At 52.0% G+C, this 24110-nt stretch overlaps 1 protein-coding gene across 2 annotated transcripts in view; it reads left to right on the forward strand.

Annotated features, from left to right (window-relative positions):
- ST3GAL3 (ST3 beta-galactoside alpha-2,3-sialyltransferase 3) overlaps positions 1-24110 on the forward strand; it is a 197381-nt gene that overhangs the window by 168922 nt on the left and 4349 nt on the right. For both annotated transcript variants that reach the window (XM_039238715.1, XM_039238716.1), the window contains 6 exons: positions 985-1079; positions 4099-4162; positions 4952-5047; positions 5331-5517; positions 21882-22028; positions 22225-22371. In XM_039238715.1, the coding sequence (XP_039094646.1) occupies positions 985-1079; positions 4099-4162; positions 4952-5047; positions 5331-5517; positions 21882-22028; positions 22225-22371 (736 nt within the window). The remainder of the gene's footprint in view (positions 1-984; positions 1080-4098; positions 4163-4951; positions 5048-5330; positions 5518-21881; positions 22029-22224; positions 22372-24110) is intronic.

Raw genomic sequence — 24110 nt, forward strand, 5'->3', positions numbered from 1 at the left:
CCCAGGCTTAGCCCTCCACATATTCTTTGTTGGCCAGCAAGGCCCCAGAAGGTTCCACATGAGGTTGTGTTGTCCAAGCATCCCTGAAGAGCTCGGTTTCTTCTGTAGTTTTTCCCTCTGTCCCCACTGCCTTCTGCATCCCTTCTGACTTTGTCCCACCTCCCAAAGCCTGCGTCATGGCCTGCCCACTCCTTGGGCTTTCCCAAGGAAACTGAAACGTTCTTTTCCCTCCTCAACTAGGCATCACCTCATCCTTCCTTCTCTCCCCGTTGCCCTCCCATCTTTCCTCCAGGCCCACATTACCACCCCCACTTGTGTTCTGTGCCCCTCCCTCGCCTCCTGAGGAGCTTAGCCTTCCCTCCCTGGTCTCTGCCAGCAGATGGGCTCAGGCTCTTACCTGTCTGAGGCCCCCGCTCACCCCTGCCTCTCAGCCACAGGATGCTCCCATTTTTCTCTTCTTGACCAAACATCTGTCTCCTGTGGCTGTTCCCCTCTTCACTGTGAATTCTCCTTTCTCCTCACCCTGGGTGGTCTGCCTCCCAGAATTCTTTCTAAAAATTCTGTCTCCATGCACTGGCCGTCTTTGGATATCTTTCTGCTCACGCGGCCAGTGTGTCATCTCTGTGTTCCCAGACCTCAGGAACAGGGTGGGCAGCAGTGACTGGTGGGATGCGTGCCTGGGTCACCTGGCCAGAGGGCTTCCAGTACGCTGCAGCTCCATCCGGGGCAAGCGCATCTTGCTCTCTACCCCTACAGCTGGCTGCACAAAGGCTGGCCAGACCTGCCTCTTCAAACTCAGGCTCCCCTGGGCAAGCTGTGTCAGACCCTGTGCAGCCGCTATTCACTGACCAGGAGGCAGGAAGGGTGTGCTGGAGGGTCAAGGTCCTCCCTGCAGATCCGTTGCCAAGACAGATGTACTGAAGAGCCAGTCCGTACCCCAGCTTGTTGTATTTGGGGATCCTCAACAGCCCTGTTGTATTCCAGGTTCTCCAAGCCAGCACCCATGTTCCTGGATGACTCTTTCCGCAAGTGGGCTAGGATTCGGGAATTTGTGCCGCCTTTTGGGATCAAAGGTCAAGGTATGTTGGGAACCCTGGCCCACTCCACATTAATATCTTATCCCTCAGCCTGTCTCCCTGCACTCAGGATAGGGTTGTGCCCTCAGAAGTCCCCATGCTGGAGATCCATTCCTCCCTTTCCATCTTTCCCTTCCTTCCTTTCTTCTTGCTTCAGTAAGAACAAACACTGTTTACTCAGAGCCCACCACTTGGCCAGGGCCGGGTGTACAGTAGTAGAATGGACAGTACTGTCCTCCATAAAAAAGTTCCAGTCTGGTAGAGACACACTTAGAGCTCAGGACAATAAGGGCTCTGATGGGGGAAGAGGTCACAGGAAAAGGATGTCAGGCACAAGGGGGAAATCCCTGAGAAGACAGAGGCTTCCCCGCACGAAGTCCCCCAGGCTCCTCCATCATCCCCTCTTTACGCTGGTCTCCCCCCCGCCAAGTCCTTTCTTACCCCATCCAAGGGCTAATGTCCCCCAATGCCCTAGAACTGTCCCCTTCCATTGCCTTTGGGACCTCACTCATACAATTCCCTCCTGACTTCCCACCCCTGACCGTTTAATGGTTCTAATGCCTTGACAAGTTCCTGCACTGTTTCATGGCATGGTTGAGTTTGGGCTTTAGGATCAGATATTCAGGGATCAGATCTCAGTACTTTTTTATCAACTGTGACCTTGGACAGATTACTTAACCTGTCTGTGCTTTAATTTCTTCCTCAGTTAAATGGAGAGAATAATACTATTGTATTAGGCTGTGGCCAGAATTAAGTAACTGTTGAAGGGGTGATATCATTTGGCCAGGAGACTCAAAAATACCTGAATCCTCTACTCAGCCAGTCCACCCTTTCCTGAAAAGAGACAGTGACCAGCAGAAGGACACTTTAGAATGGGAGTTTTGACCTCAGGTCCCCAAGGGCAAATCTAATGGGTAGGGCTGAACCATGTGAAGAACTCCTTTTTGCCGGATACAGGTAGCTAAGCAGCCTGCTTTTCTCCCAATCCTCAGTCAAGACTCTGATCCTACAAAGCTATGAAGGCCTGAAAAGGCTGGTCCATAGCCCATTGGCCAGCAACAAGAGAGCACCTGCTAATTCATACCCTTACTACTAAGGCCCCCTCCTAGAAAACAAAACTTGACCTTGGGCAATTAGTAGCAATATGCTTTTCCTTAGAGGTAAAATGGGAGGTGGGAAAAGGAGGGGGTCTGTGGCTTCCCTGAAGCCCTCCATAAGGTACATCTGAAGGCACTTAGTATAGAACACTCCTTAAAGGTCTGTTTCCTTACCCATTCTCCTTCTCCTCCTGGGAAGATTAACTGTGCCCACTGCCTCTTTCCCACCCTTTACTCCTGAGCACTCTCTTCCCCTCCGTCATCCCAGTGAAACTGCTCTGTGCCCCACAGAGTGTCCAAAGGATACTGTTCAGTTCCCAACTTGACCTCTTGGCTGCATTGGACAGTGTTGTCCACCCTGTCTTTAAAAAAAAATATGGAGTTGTTATTTTTAAGTTGGGAGGCATCCTTTCTTTACACGGAATATTTCAGGCATATGAAAAAGAATAAAGATTAATACAGTGCCTTGTGTACCCAGCTTAAGAAATGAAACAGGAGATACAATTAAAGCTCAGTGCATCCCTTCCCATTCCATTCTCCTCCTTCTCCAGGAGACCATTACCTGGAGGGGGTAATGGTTTGGGGGTTATCATTTCAATGCCTATTTATCTATTTCTGTAACATATTTATATATCCACTGAAAATCTGCTATTGTTTTTGCATGTTTTTATACTTCACAAGTCATGTTGTGTGTGTGTGTATATTTTTCAAATTGATTTCTTTGCTTGTGCTTTTCAGGCTTACCTGTATTAGCACACAGAGCCAAAGGTCACTGCCTTTGTATTTTTACTGCCGGACAGTGTTCTGTGTACCACATTTAATGTGTTTTCCTTTGTCGGGCTTTTCGGTTGCTTCCCACATTTTGCTATTACAAGCAGTTCTGCAGTGAGCCTTCTTGTGCAGATTTCCTTAAACAAAGATCCTAGTCTATGCACATCTACATCTTTGCTTAGCGTTATTAAGATGCTCTCCACTACGGTTGTACTAATTTACTTACTTTATCTTTAGATCTCTGTGTACATTATCTTTTTATCTTCCTAATGACTCTGCAGAGTAAGAATTACCATCTTCATTTGAAAGATGGGGAATTAAAGCACAAAGAAAGTAAGTGATTTATCTAAGGTCAAAAAAGTCCCCAAGTAGCATAAGCCAGGATTGGACACCAAAGCCAGTATCATTACACAGTATATTATATATTATAATGTTCTCATTATGCCAGAGATTGAAAAGAGAGCAATGACCATTGCCAAAGCCAGAGAGAGGCCAAGAAGAATGAGGTCTGAATAGTGGTCACAGGATCTGAGAACACAGAGGTCCCTTGCTGAGGGCAGCCTGAGTGGAGTACAGGTGGGCAGATGCCAGGCCTCAGGAGTCAAAGAGGAAGGGAAGTAGGAAGAGACAGCCTTCCCAGACCAAGGATGGAGATGGGCAGTGCTGGAGGGAGAAGTGAGGGGAAGACGGTATCAGAGAGTGAGGCAAATGGGTCCGAGTCGGGAGCTGCCTGGGAACATGAGCTCTTCATCACTGCTGGTCTCCTCATCTGCTCTCTGGTGTCTGTTCAGTCAAGGCACAGAGGTGAGCCCAGCGTGGACTGTCTCTGAGCAGGTCCTGGGCCCAGGGATGCATGTCCCGGAGCCTGACTGCAGAGCCCTTGAAAGCCAGAGGAGAAGTCCCAGAAAGGGCTGGGAGCCCTGGGGACTGGCTCCGGGCAGAGCTGAGTGTCCCTGCCTGTTCCCTGCCTCCGTCTTGTTCATCAGGGAGAAAGCTAGGCCAGTGACCCAGCCAGCCTTGTGCCCAGAGCCCCCCTCTCCCCACCCTCATATCCACTCCCACCCTACGCGGTAGCATGTGCCTCCAACATCATCCGCAAGCACTTGGGGGACGTCAGTGACCCTCTAACAATAACCTCCCTCCTCTGTCCACAGACAATCTGATCAAAGCCATCCTGTCAGTCACCAAAGAGTACCGCCTGACCCCTGCTTTGGACAGGTGAGCCACTTGCTACCCAGCCTCCTGCCCCTCACTTGCCTGGCATGTGCAGAGGTATTGAGGCCCTGCCAGCCTTCCCAGGACATGAGCAGATTCTCTATCGTGTCCACACATGCACACACAGCGCACGTGCATGGGGTGCTAAGCAGATAAGCGAGGCCCTCCAGCTGGCCTGCACCCCATGGACTGAAAGCACTTGGCAAGATATCTCTGTCCTCAGCCGTCAGAGGTCTGAGGTGCCTCGGTGGTGGAGGTAGCTCAGGGGGCCAGGACTTAAATGCAGGAGGCAGTGACAGTCCTGAAGCTAGTGGGCCCTGGATGGGGGAAGCCTCAGGTGGGGGAAGCAAAATGCGTAGGGCTATCTGGTGGCTATTAGGAGCATGGGGACTTCTGAGTTGAAAATAAGCTGAGCCTTGGGTCCTGGGGCCTCCAGGCCTGTCCTCTCTGCTTGCTTTTCCACCACAGCCTTTGAACTTGCCCTCTCTCCTGAACTCCACTAACCCTTGGGGAATCCTTAGCCTAGAATGCCATCTTACCAGAGGCTCCTTCCTCCACCCCAGAACTAGAGCCGTTACCCCTTCCACACCCACGCTTTCCTGGAGAGTATCTAGGACTAGGGATGTCAGAGTCCCACAGTACAGTCTTGCCTCAGAATGCTGCCAGAAGCCCATTGCTCTTCCCCCATCCCAGCCTGTACATGGCCAAAGGCATGGGGCCAAGGGCCGAAGGGGTAAGGAGGACGAGACCTAGCAGACGGCTCTTCTGAGGTCTCTGCCTCTCTCCTCTTAGCCTCAGCTGCCGCCGCTGCATCATCGTGGGCAATGGAGGTGTCCTTGCCAACAAGTCTCTGGGGTCACGAATTGATGACTATGACATAGTGGTCAGGTGAGCTCCCCACAGTGCTGCAGGCACCTGAGTGTCCTGGCCCAAACCCTGGTCCCCGAGTCCACTGAGAACCATCTAGCCATCTGGCCGGTTGGGCTAGAGGTCAGCAGAGACCTCAAGAAGAACCCTGGTTTGGAGGGCTCCAAAAGCTACGGGCTCCAGGTGACCTGGCCCCCCATTCTCTGCTGGGGAGTCCCAGGATCAAGGTGTCTCCCCAAACCCAAGCCCACAGACTACGTGCAGTGAGCCCAAGGCAGGCTCTGATTGGGCCTGATCTCTGTAGACTGAACTCAGCACCAGTGAAAGGCTTCGAGAAGGATGTGGGCAGCAAAACTACACTGCGCATCACCTACCCTGAGGGCGCCATGCAGCGGCCCGAGCAATACGAACGCGATTCTCTCTTTGTCCTCGCTGGCTTCAAGTGGCAGGACTTCAAGTGGTTGAAGTACATCGTCTACAAGGAGAGAGTGGTGAGCTCCCCGTACGCCAGCTCCTTCCCCTCTTGCCCTGGCCTTGTCTGGCTCCCAGGTCAGCCTGCAAGTTCTTTCCCAGCCAGACCCCGAGTCTCTGTCTAGCAGCCCCTGCAGGCCCTGCCCTGGCCTTAGAACCCCCTGGAAGGAACGCTTCTATCGGGCTAACCCCGGCATCACTCCTAATCTTCCTCCTCTCCTGCCCTGCCCTTGTAGTGGCCTCCCCAAGCCCCTTTACCCTGCTCCTCTCGTGTGGATCCACCCTCATTCCCAGCCAGGGGAGGAAGGCCTTGTTTGGACCCTGGGGCCGTTCTGCAGGGACAGCAGACCCCTCACTGAGCTTGAGGGTTCCAGTTACCAAGCCCGTTAGTCCATCTTCTCCCCGCTTAGTACTTTTACCGCTGACCTGCAGTTAGATCCCCAAATGCCACTGCGTCTTGTTCTACCCCAGGAATGATCCGATTCTGTACTCCTTGTTCTAGGCAGGCTAGGGCCCAGGCCTATTTCTCTAGGGTTTGTGTGGCCAAGTAGGGTGACTGTTCCTTTTAGTGGACCACCCACGGAGTCCCCTCCTGAGTCCTCCATTTCACAGCTCGGGGCCTATGGGGATACCTGCCAACTTGTCCAGTCCCGCTCCCCCTCTTCCTCTCAACCGGCTATCACCAGCCACCCCAGGGGAGGGGTACTGCAGAGCTCAGGCCATCCGTCTTCCAATACTCGAGCCCCTTACGAGAGGAGAATGATGACAGATGGCCTCCACATATAGTAGGAAGCTAGTTGTTCTTTCTGGAGGTTTAGGGGCAAGTTGGGGGGTGGGAACAGCTTAACCTGCCTCTGGAGGTCTCAGTGCAATTTGGTTTAACTCCACAGCCTTTTCCCAAGCAATGCCAAGTACAGGCAGTATCAAGTAGGTAGCAAGCGAGAGAGAAGACAGAAGTCAGGTCCAGAAATTCAGGTAGGTGGGACAGTGGGGAAGGGAAAGCTGAACGAGATAGCCAGGCCCCACTGGGTTTAACTTGGTTCCCCCAAGGGGAGGAAGGGGTTGGCTTCAGCCAGCTCCAGCTGCAAGAAGGCCCACTGCCCGTGCAATCCAGGCAGAGAACGGGGCTGAAGGAGCACCCCTCTGTTTTTAGAACTGTGCTTGAATACTAATGTCCTGAGAGCCCTTCTCTTTGCCTTAAAGGCAACAGGATGGAGATCACAGGTAGGCAGGAAGCCTGGGGGGCTGCTCTCTCACCCTTTCCTCTGCCCATCTGCCCGCCCCCTCCTGACAAATGCTTTCCTCTGCCCATGGACACCTATCAGAGGAGCTCCTGGAGGACAGGGCCCTGATCCCATTGGCTTTTTTTTTTTAACCTCTTAATGCCCAGTCATCATAAATGGTCTGGAATTGGCTCAAACACCAGATCCTGCTTCCTCCTGAGCAGACTGGAAGGCCAGGCCAAGGGGCTGGGTCAGGGCATCCAAGAACAGCAAGGTCAGTTAATTCAAGGCTCTTACAGTTTATCCACGGAAGTAAGGAAAGAAGAGAGAAAAAAAGGAAGGCAGCCAGTTGGAAGGAGCCAGTTGCTGTACTCTAGCCACTTAGAGCCTCACTGTTCCCAGGAAGACTCTGAGGAGCTCACCACCTGGCCTGGCCTGGGCTGCAGGCTGATTGAAGGTTCTAGAGCAGTTGGGATGGAGAAGTGTGGGCTGTACTCAGGCACATAGTCACTCCTGTGGATGTCTGTGGCCTGACCTGGACTGGCCATGTCCCAGGATGTAAGACTGGCCTTGAGTTAGTGAGAACCCATTCCCAGGGTTGGTAGGTGTGAGTGAGGGGAGAGAAGGGACAAGGAGGAGTCCTTTGAAGTTCCATGAGCCTTCCCTGGCTCCAAAGTCAAAGATAATTTGGGCCCTTAATGTGAGCTGCCAGCGGAGGCCAGCAATGCCCATGGCCTCACCCGCCCTGGCACTTCCAGTGACCTAAGAAGCCTGTCCTTTAGCACCCTTCCCTACTCTAAGCCCAGGGCCAATGACGTCATAGGACCTCTCCCACGCGCTACTTCACTTCTCTGGCATCCAAGACCCGGGTAAATGTGGGAGAGGCTGCTTCTCCAGGCCCTCCCCGTCTGGTGCCAGCCACAGGCTTGTCCCGCTCTTGCGGCGATGTTTCCAACTGTGCAGCCTCTGGGCTTCTGGGGAGCTCTCGGCACCTGCCGGGAACCTCACCTGTACAATTCTGGCAGGAGGCAGCTCTGTGTTCGGGAGCCAAGGCCTGGCTGGGCAGGACTGGAACAAGTGTTAGGCCTCGGTCACGGCTGCTGCCTGCCGTTTGCTACGTGAAGTTGCTCAGTGGGTGTAACTTTCTGGTACCCAGGAGTCATGATGGGGTCTGGAAAGAGGAAAGACGGAAAGGAAGACTGGACAACCCAGAAGACAGCCTGTGCTAAGGCTGGCCATACTTTCTTCATCCATATGGGAGCCTTTCTTGTCACCATTTGTGGCCATTAGGTTCCCTGCTTCACTGGACGGTTGCACTACAGGTTCCAGACAGGTTACCACAGGCTCGTTATCTCCCAGCCCCTGGGACCCTGAGCAAGCCCACGAGCTTGCAGGAGTTCCCAGCAGGCCAAGCTCAGGGCGTCTCAGAGGAGCACCAGTGGACCGTCGAGCGGGAAGCTGAGGTGGGGGGAGGAGGAGCCGGAGACAGGAGGTGGAGGTGTATGTAGGGCCATGGTGGGACGGACACGTGTTCAGAGGCACATCTCACTCCATCTCGCATGCACTCATTTGCCAGGTGTCACGGTGGGGTTCTGTGTGCTGACACTGTGCCACTCCCTGTCTCTCACGGTCTAGTGGGAACCAGAGCTGTAATGTGATGTGGTCGGTGCTGGGGGTTGAACATCCTCCTCCTGATGTGTGATGAAGGCTGGAGGTGTCCATCCATTGTCCATGGGGCCTGGAGAGGACAGGACATGTGCGAGGCTGTCATTCAGGCCCAGTCCTCCCACCTCTGCCAGCCACCCCCTTCCCATGCCCCAGGATGCCCGGTAACCCAGAAGGGAGCTGCCTTCCTAATCCCCTTGGCCGCCTCCTCCCCTGAAACTGGAAAGTTGGCCTCATCGCCACAGGGCTTCTGACTGGTTGTCAGTTCAGAGAGGCCCTGAGACCTAGGTTGGCCTGGAATGGGTGTGGTTCCAGCCCAGCTGGGGGACAGGAAAAGACAGGGGCCCGGGTGTTGGCGCCTGGACAGCCTGGACGCAGACCCAATCTCCCAGCTATAGCTCAGGCCTTGGGGAAGGAGGGAGGGGCCTAAGGCCAGCCAGGGTCCCACATTCATGCATAAGAGGCCTGGGCTCCAGAATTTGGGAAGACATCGTGGCTTAAGAGGGGAAAGCAGATCAGGCCTTGGGGTCATATAGACTTGGGTTTAAATTTAGATTCTGTCACTTGTCAGCTGGGTTACCTTAGGCAAATGACCCAGGCCCCCTAGATTTAGCCTTATCCATAAAACAGGAGTAATTCTACCCATCATTCGGGGTCATTTTAAATATTAAACCAGGTGAATATAGAAGCACCTGGCCTGGTGCTTGACCTTAGCAAGTGCTGTCTGTAGCAATGATTAATGCTACTTATTATTTTATTATTAATATTATTGGTGGTGGTGCCGTGAGAAAGCCCAGTTGCACTAGGGAATGAAGCATTGTCTGTCTAGGCTGTAGGATCTGACCTAGGAGGTGACCTAAAGCAAGGGCCAAAGGCCAGGCCTCAAGGAAGGAGACTCGGGGACTCCTGAGAGAGACAGCAGAGGTAAGCTAACAGCCCGGGAAATCCACAGGGCAAACAGGACCACCAGGTCTCTGTATATGAGGCCTTTTTGGACCAGACCCAGAGATGGGGACTGAATGTCCATCTGCACCTAAACCTGTATGCTGTTCCAGGCCTGGGAGGGATGCTGAGTCTTAGGAGCTCAGTGTGGACATCCCCTCATGTCAGGGGAGACTCCGTGCAGGGCACTGGGAAAGGGTGTCGAGTCTGGCACACAGCATGGCCTCCTCCTGCCGTGACTAGGCTTCTGCTGAATGAGCAGCCATCTCCCCGCCAGCCTCAGAGACAAGCTCTCCTGGGACAATTTCCTTTGCAGCCATCCCTGGCGGCTCATCCCTCTTCTGCTCTGAGGGCCAGGAGGCCTCCATGCTAATCCCCACGGCCGCATGCTAACTGCTGCTCCTCTGCGCTCAGGTAGAAAGTGCTGAGGGATTGGGGTTCATGCCGTCTCACCCCCTGCTCCTCTCATCACTGTCATCCATGACCTCTGGGTTACTGGGCCTCGTAATCAGTATGATCACTGCCGCCGCCTCTTCTCCCCTCTTCCTGCCTCTCTCCCTCCTCCTCTCCCTCCTTTCCCCTCTTCCTCTGCCTCTTCCGGCTTCTACCATCCTCATCAAAGCTGGCGTGTATTATGCTCTCCAGCTTGCCAGCCTCCTTTGAATTTGTTCTCATAACGACCCTATTAGATCAGTTCTGTTACTGTCCCCATTTGAGGGATTGGGGAACTGAGACACAGGGAGGTTGAGTTCCTTGCTCAAGCTCACACAGCTAGCTAAATGACAAGAGCTGAACTCACACCCAGCTCTGACTGCTTTTCTAAGAAATAAGCCCGACCACATCACCCTCCTGCTTAGAATCCTCTGTCAGTCAGCTTCCACCTGTCATGGCCCATGAGAATGATAAGAGCTGCCATTTACTGAGCTCTTCCACATCCCAGGCTCTGGGCCGCACGATTTACAAGCAGTGCCTCGGCCACACATAACAACACTACAAGGCCAGGCTACCAGTAATAGTAAATGGGAGGGTAGCGTTTGGAGCCAGAGTGATCTTGTGTAACCATAACACATAACACCTCTCATTCATTCACTCATTCATTCATTCATTCATTCAGCCAGCCAGCCAATCCAAATCAATCCTCAAAATCACACAGAGCCGGTCTTTAAATGCTGTCTCCCTGGCCTGACAACCCTCCCCGCCATGACTGTCTCCGCATCTAGCCAGTACAGTTTTAGAGAGTCCTCATGGAGAGAGAAACTCTAAACTCTAGCTGAGATGGTGGTGTCACCTTACTGGCGTCTTTTTTTTTTTTTTTTTAAGTTTATTTATTTATTTTGAGAGAGAGCACAAGTCAGGGAGGGGCAGAGAGGCCGGGAGGGAAAGAAAATCCCAAGCAGGCTCCACGCTGTCTATGCAGAGCCCAATGCAGGGCTCAGACTCAAAAACCATGAGATCATGACCTGAGCCGAAGTCGGCCGCTTAACCGACCGAGCCATCCAGGTGGCCCACCTTACCAGCATCTTGATGCTGCTTGCCACCCCTGTGCCCTGTCACTGGCCACTGTTCCTGCTCACCACCGTCTTCAGTCCCACTACACCTCCATCCCTGTTCTAAGCCGAAGTCTCACACCCTGCTCCACAGGGAAAATAAAGGGGGGTTAGCAGCCAAGAACTCTGGACTTCCCAGCCTCCGGTGTACGAACCTACCCGCCTCCCCATCCGTCCCAGCTTCCCTCAGCGTCCTCTCTGTGCCTCTCCCATCCAAGGACACTTTTCTCCCGGGTTCCGGGTGCCATCTTGTCCCGCCTCCCCAGGAACTGTCTTCCTTTACTTCTTTTCTCACCTCTTACTGGGTCCTCCTCTCACATAGGTAATTTTGTTCAGGCCTCTCTCATCTTAAAAGTGAAAGCCCTCTTTATGTTGTGTTCCTCCTCTGACCTTCCTTCCTTTTCGGATTTCCAGAAAGAGTCATAACCTCTCCATGATGCATCTCCATGTCTTTCCCTTCTATTCCCACCCTCTCCAGTCCAGCTTCCAGACCTGTCTCTCTGCTGGCGGCAACCTGATTCCAAATCCAGTGAACTAAGCCTCTGCCTCCCTTTAAAGGAACAACTTGTCACCAGACACCCAGCGAGCATTTGCTGTGAACTGGGCACAGTACCGAGGTGTGGGGACAGTCCCTGGTCTTACAGGCTCATGGCCAAACCCCTGGGAGGCATGCTTCATTCCTCCTGCTCCTTTGCCGTCTGTATTCATTCAGTCTCCAAATCTGGGATTTCCCCCCCTTTAAAAGTACCTTGCTTGCCTTATTTCAGCAGTTTCCTGTCTCCCTGCCTTCAGTCCAGCCCCCCTCCAGTCCAGTCTCCAAATCTGTATCTAGAAGAATCCTCCTCAAGTGCCCATCTGGTTGGTTCCTTCTGCTTTATGGTTCGCATTGCCTACATGTTGCCGCTCTCACGGGGTCTTCTCATGCCCACACACGGGTGTCACCTGGAAACATCTCAGAAATGTATTTGGGGCCCCACCTTGGGCCTGGTGAATGAGAAACTCTGGGGGTGGGCCCAGCCGTCTGCTGTAATGAGCCCTCCAGGAGGTTTGGATAGCGGCCCGGCTGTGAGAACCGCTGGCTTGCAGGATAAAACCAGGCTCCACGGCACCGTGCCCATGACCTGGCTCCTGCCAACCCCTTCCTTGTCCTTGCCCCTCTTTCTTGCACCCAATATGCACCCTCCACTCTGGCTGTGCTGGAATAGAGGTTCCGTTTCCCACCTCCACGCCTCACCTACTCCCGTTTGGAAGGCTGTCGTAGATGCCTCTCTTCAGAGTCCCCACCAAAACTCCTTGCTCTGTTACACCTGAGGGGTTACTGCCCTGCCAACTCTTACAAGCCCCTGAGGACAGGGGCTGTGGGGTTTGTCTCTCTAAGTCCATCACCTCCAGCTGTCTTAAACACAGCTGGCCACACATAAATGAATGAATACATGTGGAAACTGAGGCCCAGAGTAAGGCAGGAACCTCCGGCAGAGTCAGGATTCCAACCCAAGTCTTCTGACCCTCAGTCAGGACTCTTTCCTCTTGTCTGCGCTGCGCACCCCCCTCCCCCCACCCTTTCATGGCCATGGAGGGTCGTTCTTTTTGATCCAGACCTTTGCTCTCCTCTTGCTTCTCCGGGGCTTCTCTTTCCCTTGGCCATGTTTGATGTTCTTTCTCTGGGTCAAGAGCACTGTCCTTGATAAAGAAACGAGAACTGCACGGTGCCTGGCACTTTGCCTCTTTCAGTTGTCTGTTAGCCTCACGAAGTCGGCCCCAAGCCGACTCCTATTTCTGTTCATCACTTTTTCCAAATATAGCTTTCAAAAAGGTTTTTTTGACCCTCTCCTCAAAGCACATATCACGATAAATTTCAAATGAACTAAAAAGTAGAATATAAAAATACAACCAAAGGGAACTTTGAAGGAAGTAGAATAGAAATCGCATCCCCGGAGGGAAAAGAACTTTCAAGGGGGTGGACCTGCCTGGAGAAATCAGATTTAATAACATGAAAATTTAAACTGAACTCACAACAACGAAGAGACCTGATGCCACAGAGCCTTGGAAAGTGTATTTGGGATATATGACAAACAAATGGCTATTGTTACGAAAATTGAGAAGAAAACCATTAGGACCCCAGCAGATCACACAGAAGGAAATATAACTAGTAACAAAAATATGTTTAACCTTCCAGCAGTCAGAGAAATTTGTGAGAGGACAGCGGGATACCATTATCACCCACTGCATGTTTAAAGAATGCGTTTAAATTTATAATACATGATTCTGGCAAGAGTTCGGTGACACGTGCTCTTAGAGACTACTGGTTGGAGTATAAATGGGGACAAGATTTTTGGAAAGGAAATGACATTTTGGCACCAACAGCCATCACCCAAAGGAAGGATGGATCAGCACACAAAGATTTTTATTACAGTGTTATTTAATAATGGCCAAACCCAAACATAACCGGAGGGGTCTGTTACGTAAAAGATAGTTCAGCGACATGAAGGGGTGCCCGTCCCCACGGCCACCCCCACCTGTGCTCCTTTGGTGCAAGCAAGGTTGGCAAAGTGCTGCTGGGTTCGGTGTTAGGAACGGATGGGTCCTCTGCCTCAACCCATGTCTTCGGGGTTCGTTTTCCTCTCCTGTACAGTGGGGATAGGAGAAGCTTCCCCATGTGGCTCCCTGTCAGACTGCCTGCAGGAGTGAGCAAGACCGTACACTTGGTGACGCTGGACACGGTGTGCTCCCCCTACAGGTGATTGTCACCTTCTGAAAAGCGAGATTCAGCCAGGTGAGGGACCAGGAATGAGTGCGTCAGGGAGAGCACCAGGGCTTGGGCACAGGGCAAGTGCCATCTGGGCGGGAAGGTCCGGCCGCCCCATTTCTCGGCCTCCAGGACACTTATATAAGTTTGCCTTGGACCCTGACCAGCTGCCCGCCTCCGCCTCTTGTAGATTGTAGATGAACTTTGGCGCACAGAGAAGAGCACTGGTAGTGAGTGTGGTGTATTTGGTGAATTAAAAATAATTCAGTATAACTGGTGTGCCATGTGAGTGCAGTTCCACCCTGGGGCGGGGGGGGGGCGGGAGGGCACCTGGCTCTCCTCCAGTGTCACCCCTTGCTGTCCAGGCCCATCCTCAGGTGGTAGACCACTGCCAGCTGCTAGAGAGCTCGGAATTTCTTGTGCTAGCCGTGGCTAGTCCACTTCCGTCCTCCTGAGGACAGAATCCGCCCCCCTGTGCAGACGCTAAGCCCAAGGGGGGCTCTTTGCAGGGACCAGGAGCAGAAGGTGGGTGTGCAGGCTGGGGGGTCTGCTCACGTGTGCACAACGCTTCTCATGGCGTGGGGCAGGGTGGGAGTCAGGGGAGAAGGGAGCCGGGCTGAGGCTGTCTCTCCTCACAGCACCGCGGCCTGGCACACATCTGCAGGAGGCCAGGTTCTACATTCAAACCTGGGTTCCCAGGTGGCTTTTCACGGGAGAAGGGAATATATTTTTATTTAACAGCTTGATACCTTGATTTATAACTTTTGAATATTTAGAATCTAAAATTCAGACATGTGATACCTGGACTTCCATTTGTAATTTTGTCCCTGGCCCCATAAGTGTTGGGGGTGGCCTGTGTGGATGTGGGGGGCAGGGGCTGCAGGCAGGGCCGGGTAGGCCAAGGACAGACGGTGAAGGGTGTTGTGATGAGTCTCTGGTGTAAGGGTCACGTCAAGGAGCTCGAACTTCATCCTGTGGACTAAATAATGGCAGGAGCCAACAAGCTGACTTGTCGTCAAACATATGACATGCGTGACTTTATCGTCATAGCCCCAAAATGCTATGAAGCAGAAACTATTCTTATTTTCTCTACTCTATACAGATGACGATAGTTAAGACTTGGAAAGGACAAGTAATGCAGGCCAGTGACACAGAGTGAGCAGTTAGGGTGTCAGGGTTCAAAAACAGACCTGCAGAGTAATTGGGGCAGCTCGGGCCGCCAGCAGGGGTGGGCTGACGGAGAGTGTGAAGGTGGGAAGCACATGCTTGCACGGTAGGCCCGTGCAGAAGCCGCAGATGTGGTGGTTGCTTAGTTCCCAGCGATGAGGGAGAGGGCAAGGTCAAGGGAGGTGGAGGACTCAAGTCTGGGCTGTTGGGGAAGAAGAGTGGTAGTGGATCCTCAGGGAAAATAGATTAGATAAGAAAACAAGCCTTTTGGGCCTGGGTTTCTTTAGCAAGGGACTGGACCAGATGCTCTTGAAGGTTTCTTTTTGTATGATTGTAATCTACTTTTTGAGGGTTGGTTGTCTGAAATAGTATAGAATTTGTTCACAAAAGCACATGGTTTATGTCTAGCAGGCCCCCAAGTATTTGTGAATCCGTTGTTCCAGGTTAATCACTGGCTTTGAAGTCTCTGCATCTGTAAATAGCCTTCTTTTCAAGCTCTTCATTTTGCTTCTAGTTCTGCTCCTGTGTCACCTTGCCCTCCCTCCCATCTTATGTGCCATGCATGTGAACAGTTTTGGGTTATGTCTCCTCTGTATTTTAAATAAGCACAGCAGGTATTCTAAACCTCTTTTTGGCTCTTTCTCACATTATAATCATCCTGCCGTGTATTGAGGTTTTTGTACACCACACCGTCTTTTCCACTGAGTTACAGACTCCTGTTGGATTAGGAAAACAAAAGCAAAAATCAGACCCATGCTCTGAATTATCCTGACAGGCTGTCTCCGTGGGCAGTGGAAAGCCACTGAACATTCTAGTCCTCCTAAGAACGTGCAGGTCAGATCTGTGCAGGGAAGTAAAGGAAGTAAAGGAATTGAAGATGGAGGTGGGCAGACATGGAGGCTGTTGGGGTGACCCCAAGGAGAGGGGGCAGCCTGTCGCAAGGCAGCAGCAGCCAGAAGCCCGAGTGAGCATACCTGCCCTGTTCTGGGCCGCAGGATGCTAGCCCAAGTTCATCCTCTCTACTCCCAGACCTCTTACCCCCTAAGGGAAAGGGAGGAAGGGGCTGCAGGAGGAGACCTGGCCCCGCTTCCCCCACTGCTCTTGGCTGTTGCATCAGTGGGAGACTGGTGGCCTCACACAATGAGCTGGGTCCAGACTTGACTGAGGCAGGGACATTCCTGTAGGGGGTGGATACAGCCCATAGGTGGCCTTGAGGAGAGGTTTGACCTTTCTGGGGCCACTGTCATGGGCTGGCTCAATAGGCCTCTTTGTTGTGTCCTGTGGGGCAGGGAAATGAGCTGTGAGAGGCCTGGGGCAGGCCTTCTGGGACAAGGCTGAGTTGTGGTGGCCGGCTTGGCGGGGTCACCCAGCCGAGGAAGGCTCCATCGCCCACTGCCCTCCTGCAGGGAACCAGAGGGAAAAGCAGGCTTCCCAGTCTAAACGCACGTATGTCTGTGTACTACTGGCCTGTGTGGCATCCGCTGTTGCCGACTACATCCTCCACTTCCCTCTCCACTGGGAAGGAAGTGTCTCCACTTGTGCCAAACAAGGTGCTGGATGCTTTTGCAAAGTGCACAGTGCCTCACATAATCCTCACGAGGTCTGGGAAGTAGATCCTGTCATCCCTGTCAGGCATGAGGAAGTTGAAGCTTGAAGAGATTACGCGACTGCCCCAGGTCAGGATGTGAGCCCTGGTTTTCCAGACTCCGAGGCTCCTACTCTTCCACTGCGGCCCTGTCTCTCTCATGGCTCCTCTCGGTCTCTTCCCCAGGGGCCTCTGCTCCTTCCTGCCCCTTCGATGTTGGTGGGGATGGGTTCTCATCCCATCTCACCTGATACCAGGGATTCTTTTTTTTTTTTTCCTTTCCAAGTTTTATTTAAATTCCAGTTAGTTCAACTAGGTATTTATCCAAAGGATACAAAAATGCTGATTCATAGGGGCACATGCACCCCAATGTTTATAGCAGCGCTATCAACAGTAGCCACATTATGGAAAGAGCCCAAATGTCCATCGACAGATGAATGGATAAAGATGTGGTGTATACAGGCAATGGAATATTACTCAAAAAGAATGAAATGTTGCCATTTGCAACAACGTGGATGGAACTAGAATGTATTATGCTAAGTGAAGTAAATCAGTCAAAGAAAGATAAATATCATATGACTTCACCCATATGTGGAACTTAAGAAATAAAATGGGGGAAGGGAAGGAAAACTAAGATAAAAACAGAGAGGGAGGCAAACCATAAGAGATCCTTAAATACAGAGAACAAACTGAGAGTTGCTGGAGGGGTGGTGGGTGGGAGGATGGGCTAAATGGGTGCTGGGCATTAAGAGGGCACTTGTTGGGATGAGCCCTGGGTGTTACATGTAAGTGATGAATCACTGGGTTCTTCTCCTGAAACCAATACTATACTGTACATTAACTACCTTGGATTTACATAAATTTTTTTTTTAAATAAGGGACAGGTGATTATAACTGACCTCAAAAATACCTGTATTATTGACTAAAAGTAAAATAGATAGATCATACATACATACATAATACATACATACCTACATACATACATACATAAAAATTCCAGTTAGTTAACATACAGTGTAAATTTACTTTCAGGAGTAGAATTTAGTGATTCATCACTTACACACAGCACCTGGTGCTCACCACCAGTGCCCTCCTCCTTAATCCCCGTCACCTATTAAACCCATCCTGGGGGTGCCTGGGTGGCTCAGTCGGTTAAGCGTCCCACTTTGGCTCAGGTCATGATCTCATGGTTCGTGGGTTTGAGTCCTGCGTCGGGCTCTGTGCTGACAGTTCAGAGCCTGGAGCCTGTCTTCAGATTCTGTGTCTCCCTCTCACTCTGACCCTCCCCTGTTCATGCTGTCTCTATCTCTCTCTCAAAAATAAATAAAACATTTAAAAAAATAAAAACCCATCCTGATACCAGAGATTCTTAATCAAAAGTCAGCAGATCCCTTGACTTCGAGGATTCTGTGACCCTCCGCAGTGGTTGCAAAATGTCATGTGTATGTGCCTGTGTATGTTTTTCTGAGAAGAGAAGCCACAGCTTTGATTTTAGGAGACACGCTGGTACTTGATATTTTATGGCTGGGGAAACACCGGAATACCCAAATCCTATCTTAGTCTTACTGTTCCAACTTTCCCCGAAATTCCTAAGGAGACTCTGCCTCAGGACAGTGACAGATGGGGAAAAAATAGAGCCACTGACTTGTTCCATGTGCCAGTTCCCGGGGCTCTCATGCAGGGCTCCCTGGGACTTGAGGCCAAGCACAGGCCTCCTTTCCCTTGGGGGACCTGCATTGTTCCCCCTGAGCAGGGAGCAGAGGCTGAGATCAGGAGCTGGGCCTGTGCTGCCTGGGAGCAAGAAGTCAAAAAGAGAAGGGTGTGTTTGTGTGTGTGTGTGTGTGTGTGTCTGTGTGTGTTACTTGTAGCCTTATCCCAATAAATGTGATGCAGTGAGTACCCTCAAACCTAAGTGGCCAGATCAGCTGCTTCTCCTCCCCACTGAAGGTATTGTCAGATTCTCACCGAAGGTTTGAAGTTATAAGCTAATTTCCCTCAGTTTCACATAGTGGTCACCTGTGGGACTTCAGACGCTTCAGAGAAGGTGTCATGGAGAGAGCCAGATTCTGAAGTTGGATCCAGCCAGACTGTTTCCTCACCTCTCTGAGCCCCGTCCCCTCCGTGAAATGGGATGGGGGCACCAGCCAGGCAACCCCTACTCACCCCAGAGCTGCTGGAGGCAGAGGGGAGGTCTCATTCATCCTCACCCCAGGTCCCAGGCTTCCTGAGGTAGGAATGGTAGTGATGATGATAAACAGTGTAGAGAAAGAACACCCATCTTGGCTTTATGACACTCGGCTTTGAGTATTGGCCCGGCCACTTGTGTGACCTTGAGCATGTTGCTTCATCTTGGGATCTCTAGCTGTGAAGTGGGGGAGAACGGAGGAGATATCAATCAAGCAATGTCTGTGAAAACTAGCCAGGAGCCTTGCGCACACCGGCTGTGCCCGTTCCTGGCTCTTCCAAGCAGCCCCTGTGCCCTCTGCTCTTCAGGTGTGGGGGACAGGCATGGGCAGGAACCCCAGGGGGAGAACTGTTGGGGCCTGCCGGGCTCCGCAGAGGGGACGGGGGCCCGGCACAGGCTGGCACCTGCCGTTCCTTTCAGTCCACACCTGGCCCTCCCAGGAGGGGCTCCTCCCCAGGTCTACATAAGATCTCGGTCATCTCCACACCTGCCTTTCCTACCGGCTCCTGTCACCTCTGCCCTTGGGTCTGTGGGATTCTAAGAAGATAGAACTGAAAGAAACAGGTGACCGAGTAAGCCAGGATGGACCGGAGATCAGCAGAATTTAATGTGGATTCCCAGGTTCCTGTTTTGGAAGATGGGTGGAGAGTAGAAGAGAGAACACAGGAGGCAGAGCAGATCTGGGGAAGCCAGAAACCAGGTCCGTGTCCAGCAACAGCGTATTGATTAAATAAGTTACAATGCATCCTGGTGACACAGTTCTTAGAAAACACACTTTTGATGTGTGTACCATTCAGTTACACGGATGTATCGCTTTAACCAAACCTTTGTTGTAAGCCTCTAGATTTTTTTTTAATAGTTTTTCTCTTTTGTGAATAACACTGTAGTAAACTCCTTTTTCCAAGGGCCTTCACCCTTCTGACTACTTTTAGAAGAGAACTATTGCAGTCATCGGATATAAAAACAACTTGGAAGCTTTTGATACCTATTGTCAGGTTGCCTTTTTTGTTTTAAGTTTATTTATTTTGAGAGAGAGCAAGAGCGTGCATGTAAGCCGGGGAGGGGCAGAGAAAGAGGGAGAAAGAGAGTTCCAAGCAGGCTCAACACTGTCAACACAGAGTCCAGTGTGAGATCTTGCTAACTGCAAGATCATGACCTGAGCTGAAATTAAGAGTCAGCCACCTAACCAACTGAGCCACCCAGGTGCCCCTCACATTGCCTTTTAGAAAAGCTCTACCAATTTTACTCCTATAGCAACACCGGAGAATTCTACCTAGGTGTGCATTCCGCCACAAGCACCAAGATACATACACAGAGACGCATACACATGCATACACATTCTTCAAAGGATAACATATATATATATATATATATACTTTTGGGCTATCTCGTATCACTGAGCTTTGTGTTATACACGACTATTATACATCTATCAGTATCTTAGTAATTGCAAATTCACAGTATATTCTTAATATCTTATTTGTTTCTTTAGAGAATGAGTGGGGGAGGGGCCATAGGGAGAGAATCTCAAGCAGGCTCCAGGCTCAGTGCAGAGCCCGACAGGGGGCTCAATCCCACAACCCAGGGATCATGACCTGAGCTAAAGTCAAGAGTTGGCTGCTCAACCAACTGAGCCACCCAGGCTCCCCTCTAAATATCTAATTTTTAAATTTGGGGGCTGTTTTACCTGTTAAATATATTGGGTGGGTTTTTAGAATCCTTTCAGTAAATTTCAAAAGTCCTATTGGCATTTTTCTTAGACTTCTCTTAAGGCTACATTAATCAGGGAGGGTGTGCCATTGTGTTACTATTCAGCCTTCCAATCTAAAAACATGGCTTATCTCCAACTTTTTTTCAAGGCCTCTTCTTATATCTCTCAATGAAGGATTGTAGTGAGGGGCGCCTGGGTGGCTTAGTCGGTTAAGCGTCCGACTTTCGCTTAGGTCATGATCTCGCGGTTCGTGGGTTCGAGCCCCACGTCGGGCTCTGTGCTGACTGCCAGCTCAGAGCCTGGAGCCTGTTTCAGAGTCTGTGACTCCCTCTCTCTCTGACCCTCCCTGCTCACGCTGTCTCTCTCTCTCTCTCTCCTAGAAATAAATAAAAAAATATTTAAAAATTAAAAAAAAAAAAGGATTGTAGTGAGTTTTTTTTTTTAATTATACTTCAGTTTATTACTCAGTTTTGGTGTTTTTCCTTAGGATTGTAGATGAGATCTCCTTTGTATTATATCTGGTGACTGTTTCCTGTTGGAGTACAGATCCCATTACTAAATTATTCTGCGCCTTCTAAGTTTAATTGATTCTTTTCGGTTTTCTAGGCAAAGAACAAACAGCCTGAAATAACAGGTTAGAGTCCATGGCTTGGTAATGCCTCCAGTCTGCAGGGTTACTGTGACTCTCTCCAGAAGTATCTAGAGCCCAGTTGTAAGGGTGGTGAAGGTGGGTGAATGGGTTGAGCCCAAGTTCATGGGTTCCCTAGGCTGGGGCAGTAGAAGAGCAAGGGGCAAGGGACTGAGGGAGCTCACAAGAAAGCTGACGTGATCTGCTTCAGGGACTAGACCAGGAAGGGCTTGTGTACTGAGAGAGGTAGGGCTGGGAACTGGAGGAAGGGAGAGAGGAGACGAAGGTGTGGCCCTGGAACGGACACTGGGATGTCACGTTTCAGAGCTGATGCCTTTCCTGTATGGGACTGTGCTCCCAGAGATCTCCACTTTGCAGTTAAAGAAACTGCAAGTTCAGAGAGCTCGTCACTTGCCTAACGTCACGCGCCGCTAATCAGTGGCATACTGCGTTCAGCTGTGCCTTACTAGCTCACGTTCTGTCCTTATTTTTCAGGTTCACTTTAGAACTGTTGACTGAAAGCAAGGAGAGACAGCAGAAGGGAAAGGAGGCGAGCCCAGCAGAGCAGATAGGAGAGAGAGGGCAGGCTCCTCGTGGGCCTCTCAGCTAGCTGCAAACAGGAGGGGACAGCTGGCCCGCTGGGTCTCCATGCTGATCCAAGAATCCCCTCCGATGGGAACAGCACACCCCAGTGCCCCACACTGTGTGCCCCTGCCCTGCAGTTCACTCTGGGTCCACCATTACACGCTGTGGCCCCACCATGTGCTCATTGTTCTGCCCCACCCACTGTGTGTCTGTCATACCTCCTGTTTCCCCCACCCGCCCCCCCCCACACACACCAGGTCATCCCTCTAACGGCGTGTTTATCCCACATGTGCCCACACCTTGTTTCTCGTTTGCCTGCACACACTTGGGGCCCGGCCACGCACGCAGTCCCATTACAAGCTGTGTGCCCAGCTCATGCCCACTTATGCTGTGTCTACAGAGTGCGTCGGATGGCTTCTGGAAATCTGTGGCTACTCGAGTGCCAAAGGAGCCCCCTGAGATCCGCATCCTCAACCCGTATTTCATCCAGGAGGCCGCCTTCACTCTCATCGGACTGCCCTTCAACAATGGCCTCATGGGCCGCGGGGTGAGATAGCAGGGCCCCGGGAGAAGGCAGACGGGAGCTGGGTCAGAGAAGCTATGGGAGGGAAGGACGGGGAGGCAGGGTGAGGGGCAGAGGGCTTGTTCCTCAGAAATGGAACTCAGCTCTGGTGAGTGTCCCTAAGGGTCTCAGCCTGACTCGGTCCTCCAGCTGAATTCTACACTTCCTCCCTCCCCTCCAGAACATCCCGACCCTCGGCAGTGTGGCAGTGACCATGGCACTACACGGCTGTGATGAGGTGGCAGTCGCAGGCTTTGGCTACGACATGAGCACTCCCAATGCACCCCTGCACTACTATGAGACCGTGCGAATGGCGGCCATCAAAGAGGTGCCGGGCTGGTTGGGGGGCAGTCCCTGGGCAGGGCCAGCAGAGGGGTGTCCCGGCACAAATGAACAGAAAGGGGTGAGCTGGTCTGGCTGCCCAGAGCTCGCAAGAAGGCTCTGCCCTGCCCTTAGCTAAGTTGGCTCCCTGGAGGTCCATCCATGCATTCAGGCCTCTGATCACTGAGCTCTCTGCCCCTGAACCCAGCACCCCTTTCCCCACCCTTCTCCCCAGACTTTCCCTCCCTGGCCCTCTCCCTGCACCTGCCTCATCCTTGCTGTTCCCAACTGCCTTATGCTCATGCTGGCACCAGCCCAGGGCCGTCTTCTCTCCTGCAAGTCCTACCTTCCCCCTGAGGACTTTAGTGCCCCCTCAAACACCCACAGACATTGCCTCTCAGTCCCCCGTACCTCTTCTGCCCTCCCCTGTGAAGGAAAGCGCTGAAGCTCTCCATCGCCCAGCATTGCTTCCCAAGTGATCCCCACGTTCAGTTGCCTTCGTGTTCCAGAAGCATTCCAGGTCTCCTGGGCTGTCAGTCAGCCTATTCCAGTCACATCTCTGCCTTCACATCCAGGGCCTGTGTGAACCCCTCTTACAGTTCCCTCCACCTCCGCCACTAGCCTTCCACTGATGCCAGCTTAGAACCTGAACATTTTGGGCCAGCACTTGGAGAAGCTTCTCTGCTCCCACAAGGGAGGGGAGGTTGGGGGCGTTGGAGGACACCTCCCATCTGTTCAGATTCTATAAATGTAGGGGTTCCCATCTCAGCCAGCCGTCCTTCCTGCTCACCACCTGTGGGTGCGCCTTTCTCCCACCCCAGAGCCTGGTCCTCCCTGAAAGCCCCCCGCCCTCCTCCTGTCCCACGGGGAAAACTGTCAGCTCCTGCTGGCTCGTGCCCGCTGCCCTCCCCACTCCCTCCCAGCCTGGCTTCCTCCACCACCTGCCAAGACTCCCATTAAGGTCACCAGTGACTCACCTCAAGGCTGCCAAATCCAGTGGACACACGTTTCCTGACCTCTCAGCAACACGCTTTATGTTGACTACTCCTTCCTCTTTGAAACTTCTCCTGCTCAGGCTTCCGAGTCAGGGATTTCTGGCGTTCCTCTCATTTGGCTTGCCAGTCTCTCTCATTCGCTCTCTCAGCATCTTTGATTTAAGAGTCAGCATTCGCTAGGGCTCCGTCCTGGACAGCCTTCTCCTCTCCCTGTACACATTCCCCAGGAGATCGACACCCCTATCCATGGCTTCAGTTGCCGTCTATATTGTGTCACGTTCAGGGGTTCACTCAAGCCATTCAAGTAATGGGAAGTTATGGGGAGACTTTAAGAGAGACTTGGGAAACCAGAAACTGCCTTACAGATGGGCCTCCTATTGCCTGGAATGGGGTTCAGGAATGGGGGGCCCACGTCGGGTCCAGCACAGCTCCAGAACTGTCTGACCCCATCCCCCTCAGCAGTGGCTGATTGCCAGGAGCCTGTTGGTCTTTCCATCTGACTGTCTTCATGTATCTTCTTGCTTTTTCTGTGCCCTCCCAGCACCCACCCTGAACCACTGGCACAGCTTTTACCCATCTCCTGGCTTCTCTTCCCTCGCATCTGTGCTCTTTTACATACTCCCTTTATGTAAACTTTGTGTCAAAGTGGCAGGCAGGCAGCGAAAGGCTGTAGACACGGGCTGTAGCCGGGTCACTCAGGACTTTCTGTGCCACAGTGAGGAGCTTGGACTCTACTCCGAAGGCCAGAAGG

This window comes from Hyaena hyaena, unplaced genomic scaffold, assembly GCF_003009895.1.
Source record: "Hyaena hyaena isolate Hyena2069 unplaced genomic scaffold, ASM300989v1 scaffold_144, whole genome shotgun sequence".
NCBI classification, from domain to species: Eukaryota; Metazoa; Chordata; class Mammalia; order Carnivora; family Hyaenidae; genus Hyaena; species Hyaena hyaena.